At 35.4% G+C, this 20170-nt stretch overlaps 2 protein-coding genes across 4 annotated transcripts in view; both read left to right on the top strand.

Annotated features, from left to right (window-relative positions):
* Positions 1-4818, top strand: part of LOC110093697 (PITH domain-containing protein At3g04780) — a 28143-nt gene extending 23325 nt beyond the window's left edge. The window contains exons 8-10 of one of the 3 annotated variants that reach the window (XR_003699956.1): positions 1714-1810; positions 4436-4476; positions 4639-4818. Coding sequence is in view for 2 of the 3 variants with exons in the window: in XM_028692802.1 (XP_028548635.1) it covers positions 1714-1762 (49 nt within the window). In the remaining variant the exon portion in view is untranslated. Of the gene's footprint in view, positions 1-1713; positions 1953-4435; positions 4477-4638 lie in introns of those variants that run through there. The other 2 variants (XM_028692802.1, XM_020818672.2) reach the window with 2 other exon arrangements.
* Positions 4819-15707: 10889 nt separating this feature from the next.
* On the top strand, positions 15708-20170 carry LOC110093691 (VAN3-binding protein). The gene is made up of 7 exons (XM_020818661.2): positions 15708-16086; positions 16601-16726; positions 18123-18525; positions 18595-18861; positions 18940-18989; positions 19076-19133; positions 19647-20170. The coding sequence occupies exons 1-7, from the start codon at positions 15790-15792 to the stop codon at positions 19847-19849; spliced, it is 1404 nt and encodes a 467-aa protein (XP_020674320.2). The 5' UTR covers positions 15708-15789; the 3' UTR covers positions 19850-20170.

Genomic DNA, 20170 nt, shown 5'->3' with positions numbered 1-20170 from the left:
TTAATGAAAGAGAATTGCTTCTTTTAAATCTATTTTAAAACACGAGAAACTGTATAAATCATAGTAATAAACGAAGAAGTTGCTGAAATATTGTGCTATGTCTTGCCACTATTATACTATAGGAAGTGAAACCTGCAACCGCATCTGCAGATTAATATAAAGGGTAGTTTAGGTTAATTTGACGTACCTTCAAATGTCTATATTATAAACTTAGTTGGCTACTTGAAAACACTAGAATCTCATTTATGTACTACTGCCATGGTATTTGCCATATATTTTAGTTAAATATTGTTTGTCATGATTTAATTTACTCATTTGTGGAACATCTAAGTGCTTTGATTATTGGTTAATGTGAGGAAGGGTAGTTTTGAAACCTTACAAGTTAAAGAAAAAGTACAAGAATCTAATGTTCTATAATGAAGATAAAAAAGTATTTCTATATTGGATGAATATGCATTTGAGAAAGTGTAGGCTTATGCCATAGTTGTTGAGGAATTGCATATGTGGTACTTGAGTTTGTGGCTTTGCCTTATGATGTAATGAAGTAATTAGTGATTTTCAGCATATTGTTCTAATGATTTTTGTCATTAGTGATATATATATATTATTGATCAGTTCCTGGATAATTATTGCTTAAATTGTCTCATTTATAGGATGAATAGCCTTAACATATTGAATTTAATAGATAAGTTGAACGAATTTTGCAAGAAGAATTTATTGGGGAAGCATGAGGTTTGTGTTATATTTGCTTTGATTCATAATTAAGGAAGATGGTATTAGGCCCTCTGTAATAGGACCAATAAGTCACCAGTAAAATCAACCATCAAATATATATATATATATATAGTAATATAATGATTATAATATATATATATATATATTATACCTTGTTTTAGTAATGAATGATGTTATTGTTTTACAATTCAGTTGCAGGGTGATTCATAGTTGAATTTGGGGGGGGGGGGGGGGGTGGAGGGAGAAGCGGGGTGGTGTGAGTAAAAAATTGCTATTTAATACTAAAGCTAAAGCTATATTATATGATAAGTAGTTATGCCTTTTGAGTAACTAATGCAGTTACTACTTTTATGAGGATGATGAATCATGATTTGCAACATTTAATTGAAAATTTTCTATTATTCACTTTGATGATATTCTATTATATAACAAATGTTCATGATGATCATTTAATGCATCTTAGGAAAGTATTTTATTTTTTACTAGCTACGAAGTTATATCTGAATTCGAATAAATATTGCTCTGTGACTCCATCTGTGATCTTCTAAAGTTTTGTTGTGTCTGGGCATGGACTTACTATTAATTATGAGAGTGTCAAAGTGATTAATGATTGATCAAAACTTACGATTGTATACAGCTTTCAAAATTTTTATGGATCAAATACTTTTTAGATCAAATACTTTTTACAGATAATTTATAATTTTTTAGTACTGTTATGTCTCCAATTGCAAGTTGTTTGAAAAAGGAGAGTTTAGATGAACTTATGCTAATTGCGTTTTTATTAAAATTAAAGAGAGATTTACACATGTATTTAAATTATCTGATTTTTATCAAAAAAAAATTCAATTTCAAACAACTTAATCGACTCTTATAGAAATATTTTGTACTGCCCTTATTTATCGTGAACAATTGATGAATTTTAATTTAATTTTTTAGTTAACGATGGATATTTTCCATTTCATTTCTCTCTCTATGCAGGGTAGACACCACCAATATGAAGGAGTTGAAGAAGATAGAAGAGCACTGAGAGGTAGCTGCCTAATTCATTATAACCAGGGCATGAAGATTGCAGAGGGTAATATTTGAGTATTATGTGAATTGAGAATGTGACTGCATCTAAATTCTATCACCCTCATATATGAATTCTTTTGTATTCAAGGAGACAGACCTCTTTACTGTGTGCCAAGATAGCAAGATGAAGTTGATCATTTTTGTCAGTGGCGGTTCTCAATTCTTGTAGTATTTAGGTCTGATAGTTCTCTTTCCCCACTCTCGCCTCCACAAAATTCTAGCACGCACGCACGCACACATATTACATTAGAATTTTCTTAGCATATCCTCTTGTGTGGTGATATCACAAAAAATTCAGATTTGACGACTGAGCAATGAAATAGTATGCTACTTGATCTTTGGTAGAAATAAAAGCAAATAAGTGTGCCTTAAGCGGAAACCAACTTATACATTATGGTCAAGAGTTTAAGAAGAAAATAGAAATGAAGTAGGACTTAAAAGGAGCAGGCCAATGAGCAGCCACTAGGATTCAGGCAGGGACGCCCCAATAGAAGAAGCTTGTCATCTGACCCGGTTACATAGGAGGGATGAATTGCCCAGCAATAGATAGAAGTTGTGGAATGCCATCTTGGAAGATGAGTGCCAAGCTTCATCTTCAAAATTGGTAAACTGACAGGGTAAATGATATGTTTTCCAACAAAGCAGGGTAAGCAAGTCGCTGGTAGTGAGTGTCATCAGAAGAACAAAGTGTACATCATAAATCTATATCCACAGAACTCAACCGACCTACATAAACAAGATCATTTAGAAGGGAAAACACGGCAGAAATTGGCAAGGAAATGCCTCAATTTTTTCTCAGGACACTACTCTAATACCAATTTGATAGGAAGTGCTCGTAGAAATCCAATATTCATTGGCTGAAATTTAATTTCAGCAGCCCCAAACACAAAGCACAAGAAGAATTAAGAGGAATAACCATAGAAAAATCTTTTTCATTAATGATATAATAAGCAAGATTCAATGTATCTTCAATTGGAGAGGAAGATCTAGCTCTCCCAAATCTTTAGCCGTCGGCTAGAGCCCAAACACCCTAAGAACAATACAGTTTTAGCAAATAACACCTAACCCTAACCCTAGGAAAATAATATATTTAAAGCATGCAATAATTCACGCCTTCAAGGGACATCTCCGCTATGTGCTCTGTTAGGGTTTCCTTCTCTCGAGGAGCTTCCTTCTCTGCCCTGTCTGTGGCCTCCGGCGGCTCCTCCCTCCACAGAGAAGTTTCTTGCCAATTTTTTTAGTGTTGTCCGTATTTTCTTGGGTCGTTTTGTTTAGTCGTCGTTGTCTTTTGTCGATGGAGGGCAAACAGCTGGTCGATCCTAATTTTTTGGCTGGTAAATCCTTTTCTAAGTCTTTTCGTGATGCTTTATATGGTAGCTCTTCTTCTTCAACTTTCTCGGACCTCAATATCTCTTCTCATCACGGGATGCCCTCGTTATGGATTTCGGAAGATGAAATTTTGGCACTAGCGACGCCTTTTGAGTTCGCTTTGGTCGACAATTTCCTTCTCTTAGACCTTTGCTTGAGGCTATTCGCAAATTTTTTTTCAACCTCAAGCTTAATGGTGAATTTTCCGTCACTATTCTAAACCATAAGCATGTGTTGATCAAACTGATGAATGATTTGGTCTACTTTCGTTTGTTTCTCACTATTCCTATTTTGTAAGCAACTGCTTCATGAAGCTTTTTTAAGTTGTCTCCTTCATTTGATGTTGAGATTGAATCCCCCATTCTTCCTATTTGGATCTCATTTCCCAAACTGAGACCCCATATATTTTCTCCGAGGATTCTTCATGGGTTGGGTTCTATGTTTGGCCTTCCCCTTAAAATTGATCATGCTACATCATCTGACTCTAGGCCTTTGGTTGCTTGTGTCTTAGTTGAACTAGATGTTACTAAAACTTTTCCCGATAATGTGTGGGTTGGTCCGGAGAATTAGGGTTGCATTCAATCGGTGGTTATGGAGGCATTTCCTGCTTATTGTTTTCATTGTAAGTCTTTGGGGAAATCAAAATTTGAATGTCATATCCTTCATCCCCATTTGGCTAAAGCACCTGTTGTTGTGAATAAGGCGGATGAAATAATTTCTAAGTAACCTGTTGTTGATGCTAATGTTCATCGGCTTGTTTATGTATTGGAACCTTTGGTTGTGCCGGTTGTAGGTGTTGCCGATGTTTCTGCTGAGAATTCTGTAGCAACTGAGGATGCTTTTAACCCTCCTGCAAATGTTCTGGTGGGGGTTCATGTTCTTGCGGATTGCCCCTAGTTGTGTCACCTAATGCTGTTGAGAATGGTTTTATCTCTGGTGCTAAGCCGTTGGAGGTGTTGGTGGGCCAATGTGATGTTAATAAGGTGTTGTCCGTTGAATCTTCAGAGTTGGGTAGTCCATCTGAAACTTCTCCTTTAACTGTGTTGGATTCAGCTTTGAATGTGCCTGAGCCTGTTCAATTCGTGGATGTGTCGGTCTCTCTAGTTTCTAACGACGCATTAAAAGCGCACGTGGCTAATAAATTGTTGGATTCCCCTATTGATCATTCTAATTGGTTGAATGATTCCTCTAATAGTGGGGATGGGGTTGGGGGTATTTTGGTTGATACGCTTGATGATTCTCATGAATATGCTGTTTGCAGGTGGGTCATGCTGTTGAAAAAAACTATATCCATTAGTGGTGGTAAGTGTCGGAGAAGGAAATCCAAAGATAATGCTTGTTCTTCTAGTTAGGTCATGCTTCTTGAGGCTAGTGTGGGCTTTGGTTTCCCCTTTTGGTTGTTTGGTTTTTCGTTTGACATTTACTAGTGTGGATTGTGTTGATTCTTGTGTTTTTTTGACCTAGACAATGATGTGGCGGGTTTCTGCTCTCATTCATGACGGCTTGGCTTGTTGTCAACCACTAACGGATAGTGTGGGCTTCATCTGTGTGGCTTGGTGTTTATTCCTCCTCTAGATGGTCCTTGCCTACGTTTTGGGCCGTTGCATTTGATCCACCTTTAACTGAGCCCGGCTGGTTTATTAATGTTCTTGTTGATGTATGTTGTATGTTCTTGGTTGTTTTGGCCTTCATATGTCGTGTTGTTTGTTTTGTGGTTGGACTTGTTTGTATCTCCCACCTTCTATTGGAATAAATTCTCTTTTCATTAACAAAAAAAAGTATGCAATAATTTAAAATAATTATAAAAAAACATAAAATAATTTCCCAAATCCCCAAACAGCCCTCCTACCATTCTGTCCTAGCCGGACCCGTTCTCCTATTCAAATTGCCCTAGGGCCCCATCCCAAGGAGAGGGCAATCATCCTAGGCGTCTTTATTCTACCTCAAACAGGCGGATTGCTCCACCTACAAAAGGCTAGAGCCGGTCCAGGAGGGACCGGTCTAATAGTTTCCTAGCAGTGACTAGGATATTTGGAAGAGCCGATCTACCTCTCGCATAGTGTAGATCATTTGTATTTTCCGTTATTAGTTGAAGTAGTAAACAATTAGCCCCTATATTTGTGTTCATGTATTTATTCTTCTTAATTTTGTTGTTTGACGTATTAGAAACCTTCTTTGGCCAACTACAACAATAGGGTTCAAATCAAGCATAGAGAACCCCTCCCTTCTCTATTACCATCACAACCAACTCTGCATCCTTCTACTCCTCTATGTTGATGACATCCTCATTGCCAGCAACACTCCATAGCTACTTGCTACTTGACCTTATCTGGAATATGAACTCAATTTTAGTATGAAGCAACTCGACTTCTTCATTTTCTTCCTTGCTACTCAAGTCTTTCATAAACGTGAAGTTCTTTTTCTCAGTCAAGAAAAGTATGCTACTTAAGCTCCACATAAATCAAGTATGGAGTTCTCCAAACCTCTTCTCAGTTGCTCCCCTACCAAATCCTCTATTAACTTAACCTCTACCACACCCTTTGACAATCTCACTTGGTACCAATGTGTCACGGGATCGCTTCAATTTCTCACCATTACTCATTCAAAGGGTTGGTTGTGATGGTAGTAGAGAAGGGTGTGGTAGAGGTCTCGAGAATAATTGACTAGCCACTATCTCTGCACGAGTCAGCACAGCCGAATTGAAATCTCAGCTATGATCTTCAAGGTCTCCTTAGAACAATCCTCTTTCACATATGAAAATTTTGAATTCAAGACTTTTTAGTAAATAGTCAAAAGTCTCACACAAAAGATCAAAGTGAGCTGCAACACGGGCTCTTTTCATATATATATATAACCTTCTCAGATAAATTCTTTAATTCACCTGCTTTCTTTTCCGAGATCCCCATAATCTTCTCGTTCTTTTGTTTTTCTGTTTGCATTTACTTTCTTGGATGTGAGACCGGCTGTTGCTGAAACAGTTACTTTCCTTGGACGCTGCGCCGCCTGCTTTTGCTCCGCCTATTTTCTCTCTCCATCATATAAAGCTCTTTTCTCTTTTCCTTTTCCTTCTGTCTTCCTCTGACCTTGTGCCTTCGAATGGCCAATGTGACACTCAAAATTGACTTCATATCTCTCCCGTATCCTATTTTGCCTTCACAATTTTGTGAATGTGTAGGTCTGAAGCTAGGATCATGTCTGCTTCAATCAAAGATTCTCTCCGTAGCGTGTAGATTTTTATAAGAATGACAGTGCTCTCTCATCTTATTATGAAAAATTATTACGTACTTATTTCATTATATAGTGTGAATAAATTTGTACAATTATATACACAGTGTATATATTATGTATATAAATTTGTACACTATATATATATATATATATAGCGTGTATAGTTATACATACTTTGTACAAAAATACTTGTCATATTTTTATTAGAGTTTGGACATAACTGGACACCTTTAATGCACCACTAAAGATCTTTTAGTTTTTTGCAGTTTAACTGCTTGAAAAATACATTGTTTTTAGTGAGCTGAGCCGCACAGCTGACCTTGGCTTGTAGGTTGGAGAAATTATTTTAATTTATCTAAATATATATATATATATATATATATATATATATATAAAAGCTGAGCTGGACTATGCCGCCGATAGTTTGCTACGTTTACACCCAAAAAAAAAAAACTATGAATAAAGTTATCTCAAATAAATTTAGATTCATAACAATTTGTTTTGATTATTCTGAGTCACATGAGCTCATAAATGCCACTTATATAGAATCTTAAAATCTTGGACAGTCTGTTCGGGTTGTGTAGTTTACTCAAATGTTTATCTTGTGGGTATTACAACTAATAATTGTGTAATAGAGATGTGACTTGTGAATCCTTTGCAGATTATTGCCAATTGTACGTCCAAATGTCTTGTCTCAGTTACCTGCTTTATTTGTGACACTGAAAGTTTAATTCATCTAATATTTATTGTAAAGAATTACATGGTTTTTTTTTTTTTTGGGAATGGAGAGGCATAAATTATAATAAATGTGACCTGATTTTTTTTTTGTACAGTTAGATTTTAGATTAATTAAGATAAATTCACTCATATGGTGTGTTAATTTGGGTTAATGGGTCGGATTCGGGTCGAACCTGACTTCATTCGACTGCAAATGAGTTGACACTAACCCAATCCAGTTTTAAAATGAAATTGATGGTTGGATTATAGTAATTACATGGTCAATTATGTGTGATTTTAGAGGATTTGCAGAATACTGGATGAGAAAAAGGAGATGTAGAGAAATTAGGTGTCAATTTTTGACATTACCCGAAACATGGCCCGTACCCGACTAAAAAAAAAATCCGGGTTAGGGTCAACCCGAATCCGAAATTGGTCGGATTCAAGTTCAACAAATCAAACCGTTTTAAAAATTGGGTCAGGTTCGGGTTGACCCATCAACTCGAAATTGACACAAAAACTCCTATTTTACTCAATAAACTCGAGATTGACCTGATTTTGACCCGAAAGTTGAAGATTGACCCGCTTTTTTATCCGAAAACTAGCAATTTTAGGTCAACTTCGGGTCATTTAGTCGGGTCGGGTTGACCTGGACCCGAATTGGGTCTAGTTAGGGTCCGGAAACTTGACCCGTTTTTAAAAACAGGTGGGGTTCAGGTTGACCCGAATAGTGCCTGTTCAATTCCGGGTTCGACCCGAACCCAACCCGTTGACCCGAATTGACAACCCTAAGAAAAATGGTAGATAAAGTTCTATTTCTTTTTTTTTTTTCCCATGTCAATTTAGGTTTTCTAAACCTTAAATTTTTTAACACTAGTAATGACAATAAATGTTCCCAAATATTTCGCACATATCTTTTTTTTAATAAAAAATAGGGTAGGAGAAACATAGGAGGGAGATGATATCTTTTTATTATTTATTTTTTTAATTTCTTCTATTTCTTAGATATTTCTCACGTATTCCTCCTTAACTATCACCTGTGCTTGTCATTAAAGAGTAATTATTGTGTCCGGACATCGAACGCATCCAGAGACCAATAAAAATACGCCACATTTCTAGCTGCTCGGTACCGCGGTCGGTACTGCGCGGTATGCTCGGTACCCTGTTCGGACACAATAATTTTTAGTCATTGAATAACATCTATTTAATGTATTTTTCACATCCTCTATTCAAAGTTTTCCAACTTTTATACAGACACAGTTAAGCTATTATGGTATATGTCGGACCTATTACTATCTCATTTCCATTCAAATGATTGAATTTAACTGTAAAAATTAGCCCTTTTTTTTTTTGGGCCAACCCATAGGTACCCACTCCCTATTTTCTTATTAGGGATTTCACACAGTGCAATTCCAGCACCGTTTACAGTTTAGTTGTTTAGTAGGCTTAATAGCACTCTATCAATTTATGTTTTGTGTGTGTGTGACGAGGAAGCACTGTTCTTGGGTCAGTGAAAACCCCGGCCGACCTAGCATGCAACCCACACCAATTTACACGGGCCAACACTTAAGGCTTTCACTGCTTGCCAAGGGATTCGAACCAGGGACATGGGCTTTGCCCAGCCGGCTCTTCACCACTCGGACAAGCAGAGGTGGGTATTATTTGTAATTTAACCAGAACTTGTATTGTATACTAATTCGAATATAATTTTGAAAATCCAAATAGCTAACAAAGAAATGTTGCTATCGAGCTAAAATAAACTAAGGCTTCATTTGAGATAACTTTCTTGTTGCTTTACGAAGCAATTTTTTGATTAAAAAAAAATTAATTAAAAAAATTATATTAGAACGTTGCTTTAAAAATAAATAAAAAAGCTGTCCTAAATGAAACCTAAGTTAACGAGCAGAGCTAGGCTCACTTACAATTCTACTTGTGCATATGTAGTTTTTTATAAATTTAAACGTTATTGTCAAAATTATTTTTAATAGGTTTTTCTATTCTAACAAAAAATATAAGTTAAAATAGAATCAAGAACTCTTTTTCATAGTGAATAATAACATCAATATATGGTTAGATAATAGATTTTCTCATGTAAATCATGAGTAAAAAACCTATATATATAGCTCAGTCAAAATCAGCTTTGAAAGTCTTAGGGTTTGTTTGAGATGATTTTTTTTTAATTTTTAAAATAGCTTTTAATATGAAAATTTTTAATTTAAAAAAATTATATTAAAAAACTGTTTTAAAAATCAATAAAAATATTGACATGAGCTATATTTAAAGCAGATAGAATCATACAAAGCTTCTCTTTATTATTATATCACATTAGTAGATCGATATAGGACTAAAAATTTTTGAAAAACGTTAGGAATATTTTTTTATTTTTTTCAATTGAGAATTAAAACTTCTTACCAAGAAATTTTCAGGCTGTCTAATAGGAACAATTATTAGGTCTGGTAACCTGACGTAGCTCTACGTTCGGACGCCAATAACATGTCATCACGTGGTCTTACTCAATACCGCGCGGACCAACGACTTGACCCGGGATTGCTATGTTCGCGTATTGCTCTAGGTATTGCTCGCTATTGCTTGGCAATAATGAAAAATATCGTTCTATGAAGACCAATATCGAGCAATACCGAGAAAAACTCGGTATTAGTCTTCACATAATTATATTTCTCGTTATTGCCGAGCAAAATTGACTAATACCGAGCAAATACCAAACAATATCTAGCAACACACGAACATAGCAATCTCGTCTCTGTTCCGGGTTGGGGTTGTCGAGCCGCGCGGTAAATAGTGAGAACATGTGACACTATTTTACTGGAGTCCGAATATAAAGCTATATTAGGTGACCGGACCAAATAAAAGTTCGTCTAATAGTTAGTACTATTTTTAGATTTTAAATCCAAATGGGCCCCACTATCGGTGCTGCAATGTTAGCTCTACTAGGACGGGGCATTTAAGCTGCTCTATGTGCCCATCCTATACAGCTGAGGCAGTAAGTGTGGTTATTGTCACTCAATTATTCAATTTATTGGACAGTGTTTTTAGAACAAAGAGATCAAATGATTGGTGATATTTATATAATTATTCTCTTAATCATAAGAGATTTTACAGCTCTAACAATTCTTCTTATTTGATCATTATAGTTTTAATTAGGCATCTGAATTACTATACTGATAATCATATCATAAAAATAATTACTTTTTTGTTTTCTAAATTTTTGTTCTCTTGTATTGAACAGAATATTAAAAAAAATCATAAGTCTATATGAATTAATTTTAAATAAAATAACTTTAAATTTAAATGAAATATAAATACTGCTAATCTATAGTTTTTAATTTATATTATAATTGTGATATTATATGTTGCATGAAATCTGTTGCATTTAATAAATGATTCTATATTTGTTTATTTATTTAGATAGTCCAATAAACATGGACAAAATATTTAACGCATATGATGCAAATAAATGAGTTTAAGGCTTTGTTTCGAGCGATTTTTTTACTGTTTCTTAAAACAATATTTTAGTATCAAAAAATTTATTTTTGTTCTAAAAAATTATTTTAAGAAATAATAATAAAGCCGTCTCAAATAAAATCTAAAATAGATTGTCTAGTTCATTTAAATTCATGAATATGTTATGTTTGTTGTTTAAGATGGAGTTGGCCAAGAGTTATTTTTAATAAATTATTTTATGTTATTATCTTATTATTCATATATTCTATTAAGTATGAAGCAAATATTAAGAAATTATCTACTTAGTTTTTAAAAAATTTATGAAAGAAATGTGATTAAATTTAATAAATAATTTTACAGAGACAATAAATAATAAATAGTTTGAATAACATAGTTGTAGTTAGGGGTGTCAATTCGGGTCAACGGGTCGGGTTCGGGTCTAACCCGGAACTTACCCGACACTATTCGGGTCAACCCAAACCCGACCCGTTTTTAAAAATGGGTCAGGTTTCCAGACCTGAACCCGACTCGATTCGTGTCCGGGTCAACCCGACCTGACACGAATGACTCGAGATTGATCCAAAATTGCTAGTTTTCGGGTAAAAAATCGGTTCAAAAGCGGGTTAATCTCAGGTTTTCGGGTCAAATATGAGTTTTCGTGTCAATTTCACATTGCTGGGTCAATCCGAACTAGATTGACCCGAACCAGAATTTTTCCGGATCCTGTTTGGGTTGTGTCAAAAATTGATACTCCTAATTGTAGTACACGAGTTGTCAAACAAAGAGGAAAGATATAATTTCATCAGCTTTATAACACTCTTTGAGCATATTTTAAATGGCTTTGATACTTCATTGAGCTTTAATTTATGAGAGGAGTGAATCATTAGTCTTCATAGTCTTGTAGACAGCGAGCATCGTTGCTATTTATTATTTTTGTAAGCCTTATGTGGCTTTGGAACCCGCAGAACACAGACGTCGTACGGCAAAGATAAATTTTAAATTTTAAATTTATTCGAAAATGGGTGTATAATGTAAATAATAATTTAATTTTTATAAAGATTTAAAAAAAAATTCTAATTTTTATGAATATATTTTCACACAATGTAAATAATAAATTACAAATTACATAAAAAACATTAATTTTTTTCTCTTTCTTTTAAATACCATTTTTTAAAGAAAAAGTAATTAATTAGACATTATAGTATTTAATTTCAAAAAAATAATTTAATATATATATATATATGTGTGTGTGTGAGAGAGAGAGAGAGAGAGAGAGAGAGTTGTTTCCATATATAATATATACCAGATTTAAAGTATATTTTATTTTTCAAATAACTACAAAAAAGCAATAGTTGAGTGGTTGTAAAACTTTGTCTTATTGCTGGCAATTTGAATTCCAATACACTCATAAATAATAATTTATATAATCATAATTGATATGCTCATTATTTTTCAAAAGGAAATAAAATAACTTGTGTTCAATGTTGATACCCCGCAAATTTGATTTTAGATCTTTTAAATTAAAATTATTGATCATTCAAATTCTGATTTCAAAAAGTTTATAGCCAAATTGAATGTTTCGAGAAGACAAACTCAATGACACCAAATACAATTCAATTCGAGCCTAAATCAAAGGACCAAAACATTCTTGGAAGCTTCAAAGAATTAATTGGATGACCAAATGATATTTAAATATGATATGCTTATAGTCGAATCGAGCGGCTCAACAAGAAAAATCCAAGGAGCCCAAGATAGCCAAATTTTGATATCATTAAGACACTTAAATGCCTCATAAACACTATAAGATCAAGGGAATCAATATGGACCATCCGATGAAAAAGACCAAATCTATCTTGGATCTTCCTGATCATATTTACTAAGCATGTAACTCCTAAAAAATTATAAATAGACCCTCAATCTTTATGAGGGGAAAGGAGGAGGAAGAGAAAAGCTATGGGGCTTGAAGAATCTTTGAGCTCCGCCCTAGCACCACTACTGATGAATTCATGCTATCACCCTGCATCTGTTAAGTCTCCTCCCGACCATCATCGTCGATCGTCCATCCGGCAGCAAGTTAAGAGCCTTCCTCCACCGTCATCCATCAAATATGGTGTGATAGACCAAACTCTTAATTATTGATATATTATATGCTTTGACCTAAAGGTCTCGTGATTTTGTCCTGTTAGTGTAGTTTTTCAAGAGTTCACTCATTCCAATATTTTTCTAGGATAAACACACTTAATTGTAGAGTTTCTTAATAAAATTTTGACCATTTCACCAAAATGCATCTCAATGCTTAAGATTTTAGCTTCTTTTATACTTAAGGGTTTTCACATATGGTTCCTTCAACCACCATCGTTTGTCGACTACAATGTCTCCAACCATCATCGCCTACTAACTTCAATCCATCTGACCACCAACGCCCATCGATTATATTCCCTCCGACCTCCGTCACTTGCTGATTATTGCCCTTTCGACAACCATTATCCAACTACGGTCCTTCTGAACTTCATCACTTGCCGACTATGGTCCTTTGCCCTTTGATCTCTGTCGCCAAAAATACAATCATACCAACCAAATGAACAAGTCAACACTCTCTTGAGAACAATTCTTATGTCATTAGATTCTTCTAGTCATGTAAATTGCTCTATATGATGTATATTTGCTACATTGAGCAACCTCATTTTTTCAAGGAAGGACATCGCTTGTAATGAATAATAAATATTAGTGGATTCATTTAAATTGGGCAATGCCTCGTGGCTGTTCTTCCTTTTCAGGGATTTTCACGTAAAAATTCTAGTATCCCTTACGAACGATGCACCCCTACACTTTTATCTTTTCATATACTGAATCTTCAAACAAAACAAAGACAATAAACTTTTTAGTTCTATACTACTGTGAATATTCGAGGACGCAACAAATATAATAAATCAATCATTAAAGGGTTAGAGAAAGTTTACTTAGTGCTTTGTAAAACTGTAGCAGAGAAACTAGCTTTTTAAGGTCTAGAATTTTTTTTTTTTTTTTTTTTTTTTTTTTTTTTTTTTTTTTTTTTTTTTTGCTTCTATTTTATTGTTGCTTTCTCTTTTTTTTTTTATGGCTTGTTTGGAACGATTTTCTTATTATTATTTTTTTTATTTTTTCTACTAAAAAAATACTTTAAAAAGTAGTATGAATGCCATCCTAAACAAAACCTTTGAATTTTTTTTTATGAAAAGCTATTTTTCCAGCTATAATTACTAAGCTATTTTTCATACAATAAATTTTATAAAACGTTATTGTCATCCCAAATAAATTCTAAAGCTATACAGAAAGGCAATTTTTTAATACAAAAAATTCTTGGAAGTATTAAAAACAAATAATAATTATGATTTTGATCTAAAAAAAAGAAATAATAATAATATTGTCCCTAACAAAATCTTAATATTACACCAAAAAATAATGACCTAAAAAATAACTTGAATAGTAAGTGCTCACAGCACCAATGACCAAAAGTTGATAGCTTGCATGATTTTATATGTCCCCCACAAGATGGAGCTCCCCATTACACAGAAATGAATGCTGATGTTTAGTTTTTCCTACTTCAACTGTGATCATTCATTTCCTTCGACAAATCTTTATTGCTTGTCGCCATCTACTTATATTCCATTTCTGATAAGATGCCCATCTTCGCTTCATCACATCATCATCCAGCCGTCCATTTTCTTCTCTTTCTTCGAATCAACGGTGTGGAGCTCATACAAGTGATTAATGAAATGATTTCCTGTAAGACTTTTCTTTGATTTTGGTGAGAATATATATTGAAGGTGACAGAGGATATGAGATTTGCTTATGTGGGAAGTCTTATCACTATTTGTCTTGGTGGATCCATTATGGTAAGTGCCAAATTGATTTTTTTTTAGTGGGATATTATAAAAATTTGAAATAAATATTACAATTTCTAATTTTGAAATATATTGGAGCAAAAGGGAGGATTGGTTGAGTAAGGCTTCGATTGAGATCGTTTTTTTTTTTACTATTTTATTTTTTAATTAGATGGCAATCTTAATTTCTTTTGGTCATTATTTTTTTGCTGCTTATACAAAAATTTTGTAATGAGAAGCTGTTTTCTGTCATCACATGCATGATACCTCAAATTCATACGACCAAATTGATTTTTTTTTAGTGGGATATTATAAAAATTTGAAATAAATATTACAATTTCTAATTTTGAAATATATTGGAGCAAAAGGGAGGATTGGTTGAGTAAGGCTTCGATTGAGATGATTTCATTCCATATTCTATCTCTGTCAATATGATCTCTGAAGTTTTAGGCTTAGTTTGAGATGACTTTCTTATTGCTTCTTAAAGCAGCTTTTTCAATACAAAAATTAAATTTTTTTGTACTGAAAATTTACTTTAAGAAGTCATAAGAAATTTTCTTAAATCAGCTTTTTGTTGCTTCTTAAAGCAATTTTTTAATACAAAAAAAAAATTTGTGCTAAAAAATTACTTCGAGAATCAATAAGAAAGCTGTCTCGCATTGACTCATCCTCAACACTAATCTTATTCATACGATTCCTTCATTGTCGTCAATTTTATCCCGTTCTCATTGCACACACAGGTAATATGATCTGAATGAATTTTACGTAAATTTAGCATTTTTTTAATGTATTTCAATTTAGCCTAACTCAATTTAAAAAAAATATATTTTTATTTCTTGTTTGGTCTACTCGACCAGACTTGAACAAAACCTGAATGTTGCTTAAATCTCCACATCTTTTTAAAAATTTACATAATATTTAGTGTGTTAAGACTTAAGAGCATTTAAATATATGCATGAAAATAAAATTTATTTAAAATAATTATATCGTTTAAAGATTTAATTATTAAATAAATAAATTTTTAATTTTTAATATTAAATTTGTTAATACATAGAAATTATATGATATATATGAACTTACAGTAATCTAATCACTATCAACCTCAAGGCAAATCTTATATTCTTACATTTATCAATTACAATGAATTACAATAGCATAAAATATGTAATTATATCAAATCATAGGGGTTTTTTGTTAACTCTAATTTTAGAGAGAGAAATTGCGAACTGAAGAGAGTGACAGGCTTCAGAAGTTTATCAATCCTACCAGGCAAAGATAAAACAGAGCACGCTCGCTCTGAAACTCCTTGTCTCTTGCTCTTCCCTCCTATACCTTCGCCATCAAAATGAACGACGATAGTGGTCCGCCGCGGTCCGCCGGTCTCCGGCCACCGGAGTTACCTCTCGATCCAATGGAATTCCTTGCTCGCTCTTGGAGCGTCTCTGCTCTTGAAGTATCACGAGCGGTTTCTCCTGCAGCTCCGCCGCCACCGGCGGCTTCCGGCGGAATCATAATGGAGGAAGCTATTGCTGAACATGAAGAGGAGGTGGCACCGATTCCGGCAGCCATCGCTGGAAGCCCGTTCTCCTTCGCCTCATCTGCCACTTCGCAGCTTGTTTTAGAGCGAATAATGTCTCAGTCAGTAAGTGATTTAAACGCTCAAAGAGGGGAAGTTTAGTTCTTCTTCTTTTATTTTGTTCTCGCGAGGTTTTTTTCGCTTACAGCTGTAGTAAGACTGTAGCTTTCTTGCTTCTGTGGATCCTTTTCTTCCATTATAGACAAATTGGAAACAGAAATCCGAGTGATTATTTTGCTTGGGGAGTGCTCTGTTACTTTCTTCTTGATTAATTTTAATTTTTATTTCTAGACTTAGCATTACATTTTAAATAATGCTCGCTATAATTGAAATAAATTTATTTAGCCGTTGAAGTGAACGTTAGATTGATTGGAATAGAGAATCAGGTCTTTGAAAATTAAGATTTATTTGCTATCTCAACTATTAGATATTCATTTGCACCGTACAATTAAGTAAATGCAAATTATATTCGCATAATGATAGTTTTTCTTTGAAGATTTGGGTCTCTTCTCTCGAATTGCTGTCTTCTAAGACTATATTGATTACTTAAATATTCTTCTGATACACTTCTCTCTCGCAGCAAGAAGTCTCACCTTTGACCTCCGGTCGTCTCTCCCACAGCAGCGGCCCACTCAATGGCGGCCAGAGCGGTGGCTCACTCTCCGACAGCCCGCCGGTCTCCCCTTCCGATCATGATGACGTCAAGGTCTTACATCTCTCTCTCTCTCTCTCTCACTCTCTCTCTTAGCTATTCAGCAGAGCAATGGTTGCCTATTCTCTGAAAAAGTAAAGGAGTCGTTTTTGGAAGCCGAAGCATGGAAGACAAAGCGACCAACTTGTCAGCCTTCGCCGTAGCTTTTGCCCCACCAACCACACCTCTGCAAATCAAAGAGAGCGAGGAGTGATCCTTTCTCTTTTTTCAATAAAATAGCTGACGCATCTGTCACAACATGCCATTTTCGTTCGGGAAGCTTTAATCTTTAGGCCAAGAATTCCCCAGCTAACATTCTCCTGCAAACATCATCCCAGAATACCCCTACTCAAGTTTACATAGCCCAGGCTTAAGAGTAGAGTAAAGAAGCTTCACTGTTCTCAGACAAGAAAAGAAAAAAAAATTTCCTTCAAGGACAGAATTTTCATGAATAGATTTGCTGAGAAGCAAGAAATCTCACAGATGTAAAATTTTCTCACATACTTAAGAAAACTTTCCATCAAAAATTACAATACAAAATACGATTTAACTTGATTTTATTTAGATGAATCAGGACTGTTAGTAATTGCTTTGATTATTTTCCTCTTTTGACCGTTGGGCTTTCGGCGCGTGCATTATTTGCTTCTATTTTTGGTTTTTCCTACTGAGATTCCGAAATTGGCCCCTCACTGTTATAAAAAATAAACAAAGCTGCTATCTGAAATTAATAAAGACAAAACAAATGGTGAGATTTGTGGACATTTTGGTCCATCTAGCTGGTAGCTGGTTTTATTTTTGTCATTAAAATTTATCTGCATGTTTGGTTATTTTGTCCTCTTCCTCTGCTTCTTCTTTTTCTTTGCATCTCTGGAAGCAGCTTTGATTCTTTAGCCTGTCCTCTGCTACAGGACTTACAAATTCTATTCCCGGAATGACCCCACTCTTTCTCTTCATGGGGCTGTTTTCGTAAAATCTGGAAAACGTCTCTCTCCTCTTTGGCCTCTCTCTCTTTGTGAACACGTTTCTCTGTGTACCTCTGTCCCCATCTGAAATTATATTAAAATTTCTTTGGTGATAATAATTTTTATGTCAAGTAAATCAATTGATAACGCTTTGGCTGTCAAGCAAAATAAAAAATTGCATGATAAAATCGTATTAGTCTTTCCAATTTTTAACTCTGACAACTTTGACATAGAAATAATATAAAATGAAATTGTTAATATAAGCAATAAAAAATTTATAAACAATGGCAAAATACTCATATAAAAATGTCTGATTTTTAAGAGTTAAGAGTGTGATTATGCTGATTGATCATGCAAGGAAAAATTAAGAATTTGTATGAGCTTCGTAAATTAATGGAGCTTACTGTTTATTCATTGGACCCTGCTCACCACCCTTATTCCCCTGGCAGTATGTTCGAGCAATCAGCGCGGCGGCGAAGCCGCCGCAGCTACGTCCGGCCGCCGCTGGCGGCCGAACGGTCGGAAGATGGCTGAAGGATCGGCGGGAGAAGAAGAAAGAAGAGGCTCGCGCGCACAACGCGCAACTGCACGCAGCGATCTCGGTAGCTGGAGTTGCGGCGGCGGTGGCCGCGGTGGCGACGGAAGCGGCTTTAGTAGCGTCGGAACGGCACGTGCGCGCGGCTCGCACGGACATGGCCGTCGCATCAGCTGCGACCCTCGTGGCTTCCCAATGCGTCGACGCGGCCGAAGCCATGGGCGCCGAACGTGACCACCTTGCGGCCGTCATTAGCTCTGCCGTCAACGTCCGCACTCCTGGCGATATTGTCACCTTGACGGCAGCCGCCGCCACGGGTAAATCCAATGATAAAATTGTAATTTTTACATGAAAATCTTCCTGAAAATTTTTTAACTGGTTTAAAGCCTTGAGAGCTGCGGCGACGCTGAGGGCGAGGGCGCTAAGGGAAGCTTGGAACATAGCAGCAGTGATTCCGGTGGAGAAGGGAGGCGTTTGTTCTCAGTTTGATCAGAATTGCCGAGTTCAGAAACAGCAGAAGAGTCCCACGACTGCTCTTGTAAGTGGTAATTCTGGTTTGAGCGATGAGATTCAGCCTCAAGAGGATTTCCTGGGCATGTATAGCCTGGAGTTTCTCGCTCGCGGAGCTGAGCTACTTAAACGTACCAGGAAAGGTAAATTCTTTACAGCTTCAGCTGAATTAGTCCTACGTGTTTGTTTCAATTCTCCCTTTTTTTGCTATTTTTTTTCAGGTTCTCTTCACTGGAAGATTGTCTCTGTTTATGTGAATAAGATGAGCCAGGTTTCCTTCCTACTGCATGTTTTGTTAAGCTGAAAATTTTCGCTTGAGCTGATTTTGTTGCTTTTTGGTTCTGATTCTGCAATTAGGTGATGCTGAAAATGAAGAGCAAGCACATTGCTGGGACAATTACAAAGAAGAAAAAGAGTAAACCTTCCAAATTTAAAATTTGCTTATTTACAAAGGGAAAACATAATTTTATGTTGAGATTCACTAGAAGTGAAATAAAAATTTAGTTTTTAATCAACTACCTGCTGCTCCTTTTCTTTTGCTTAAGTCTTTAGGTTAATAGTTGTCTTTTTGGCTTAACTTGAACATTACGTCTTTTATGGTCTGCTTGCTTGAAGCTAAATTGGGCATAACTTTGTCCTTCGAATTTTATAGCTTCAGCACCGCATATCATACTCTTGGCATATTCGTTCTCGAAAAATTACTCATTACAATTTTCTTAAACAAGATAAGTATAGTAAACAATCTGTAAAGCAAAGAAGTGAAAAAGGCTACTCTTAGGCTCCAAATGGCTTTCTTACTGCTTCATAAAGAAGCTTTCTAGTAAAAAATTAAAAAATTTATACTAAAAAACTACTTTAAGAAGCAAAAGTCGTCCCAAACCAAGCCTTACTCTCCAAACACTTTCATCTCCGTGACTTTTGGGTGCAGGTGTGGTTGTAGAGGTGTGCAAGGAAGTGGCAGCTTGGCCTGGCCGGCACTTGCTTGAAGGTGGAGGGCAGCGGCGCTATTTCGGCTTGCGGACGGCCGAGGGCCGAGTTATAGAATTCGAGTGCAGGAGCCAGAGTGAGCATGAGATTTGGACACACGGTGTTGCTCGCCTCCTCGACATCTCTTTACAAGGAAAGCGTTGAACTCTACAGAACTTCCCTGAAGAGCTTGATGTAGCAGAACTGCGGAAGGCTTGTTGGCATCTTCCCTCACCATGAAGGCTTGTTTTATGTATTAAATGTTTGATGAGAACCGCTTGCTATATGTCAACTACACAGTGAATGGGGTTTGGTATATCATAATCTGTAAGAAGCTTTTACTACTGCTCTGCTCAAGAAGTTCTTTCCTGGCATGTTAGTAGTGTAATTTCCTTGATAACTAAAATGCTTATGGTAAGCTTTTTCCTGTTTGCTATTAATAACAGATACATATAGCCTGTACCCCTACATGTATTTAACTTGCTA

The sequence above is a fragment of the Dendrobium catenatum genome, unplaced genomic scaffold, assembly GCF_001605985.2.
Source record: "Dendrobium catenatum unplaced genomic scaffold, ASM160598v2 original_scaffold_280350, whole genome shotgun sequence".
In the NCBI taxonomy this organism is placed as follows: domain Eukaryota; kingdom Viridiplantae; phylum Streptophyta; class Magnoliopsida; order Asparagales; family Orchidaceae; genus Dendrobium; species Dendrobium catenatum.
This window is presented reverse-complemented; position numbering and strand designations above follow the sequence as displayed.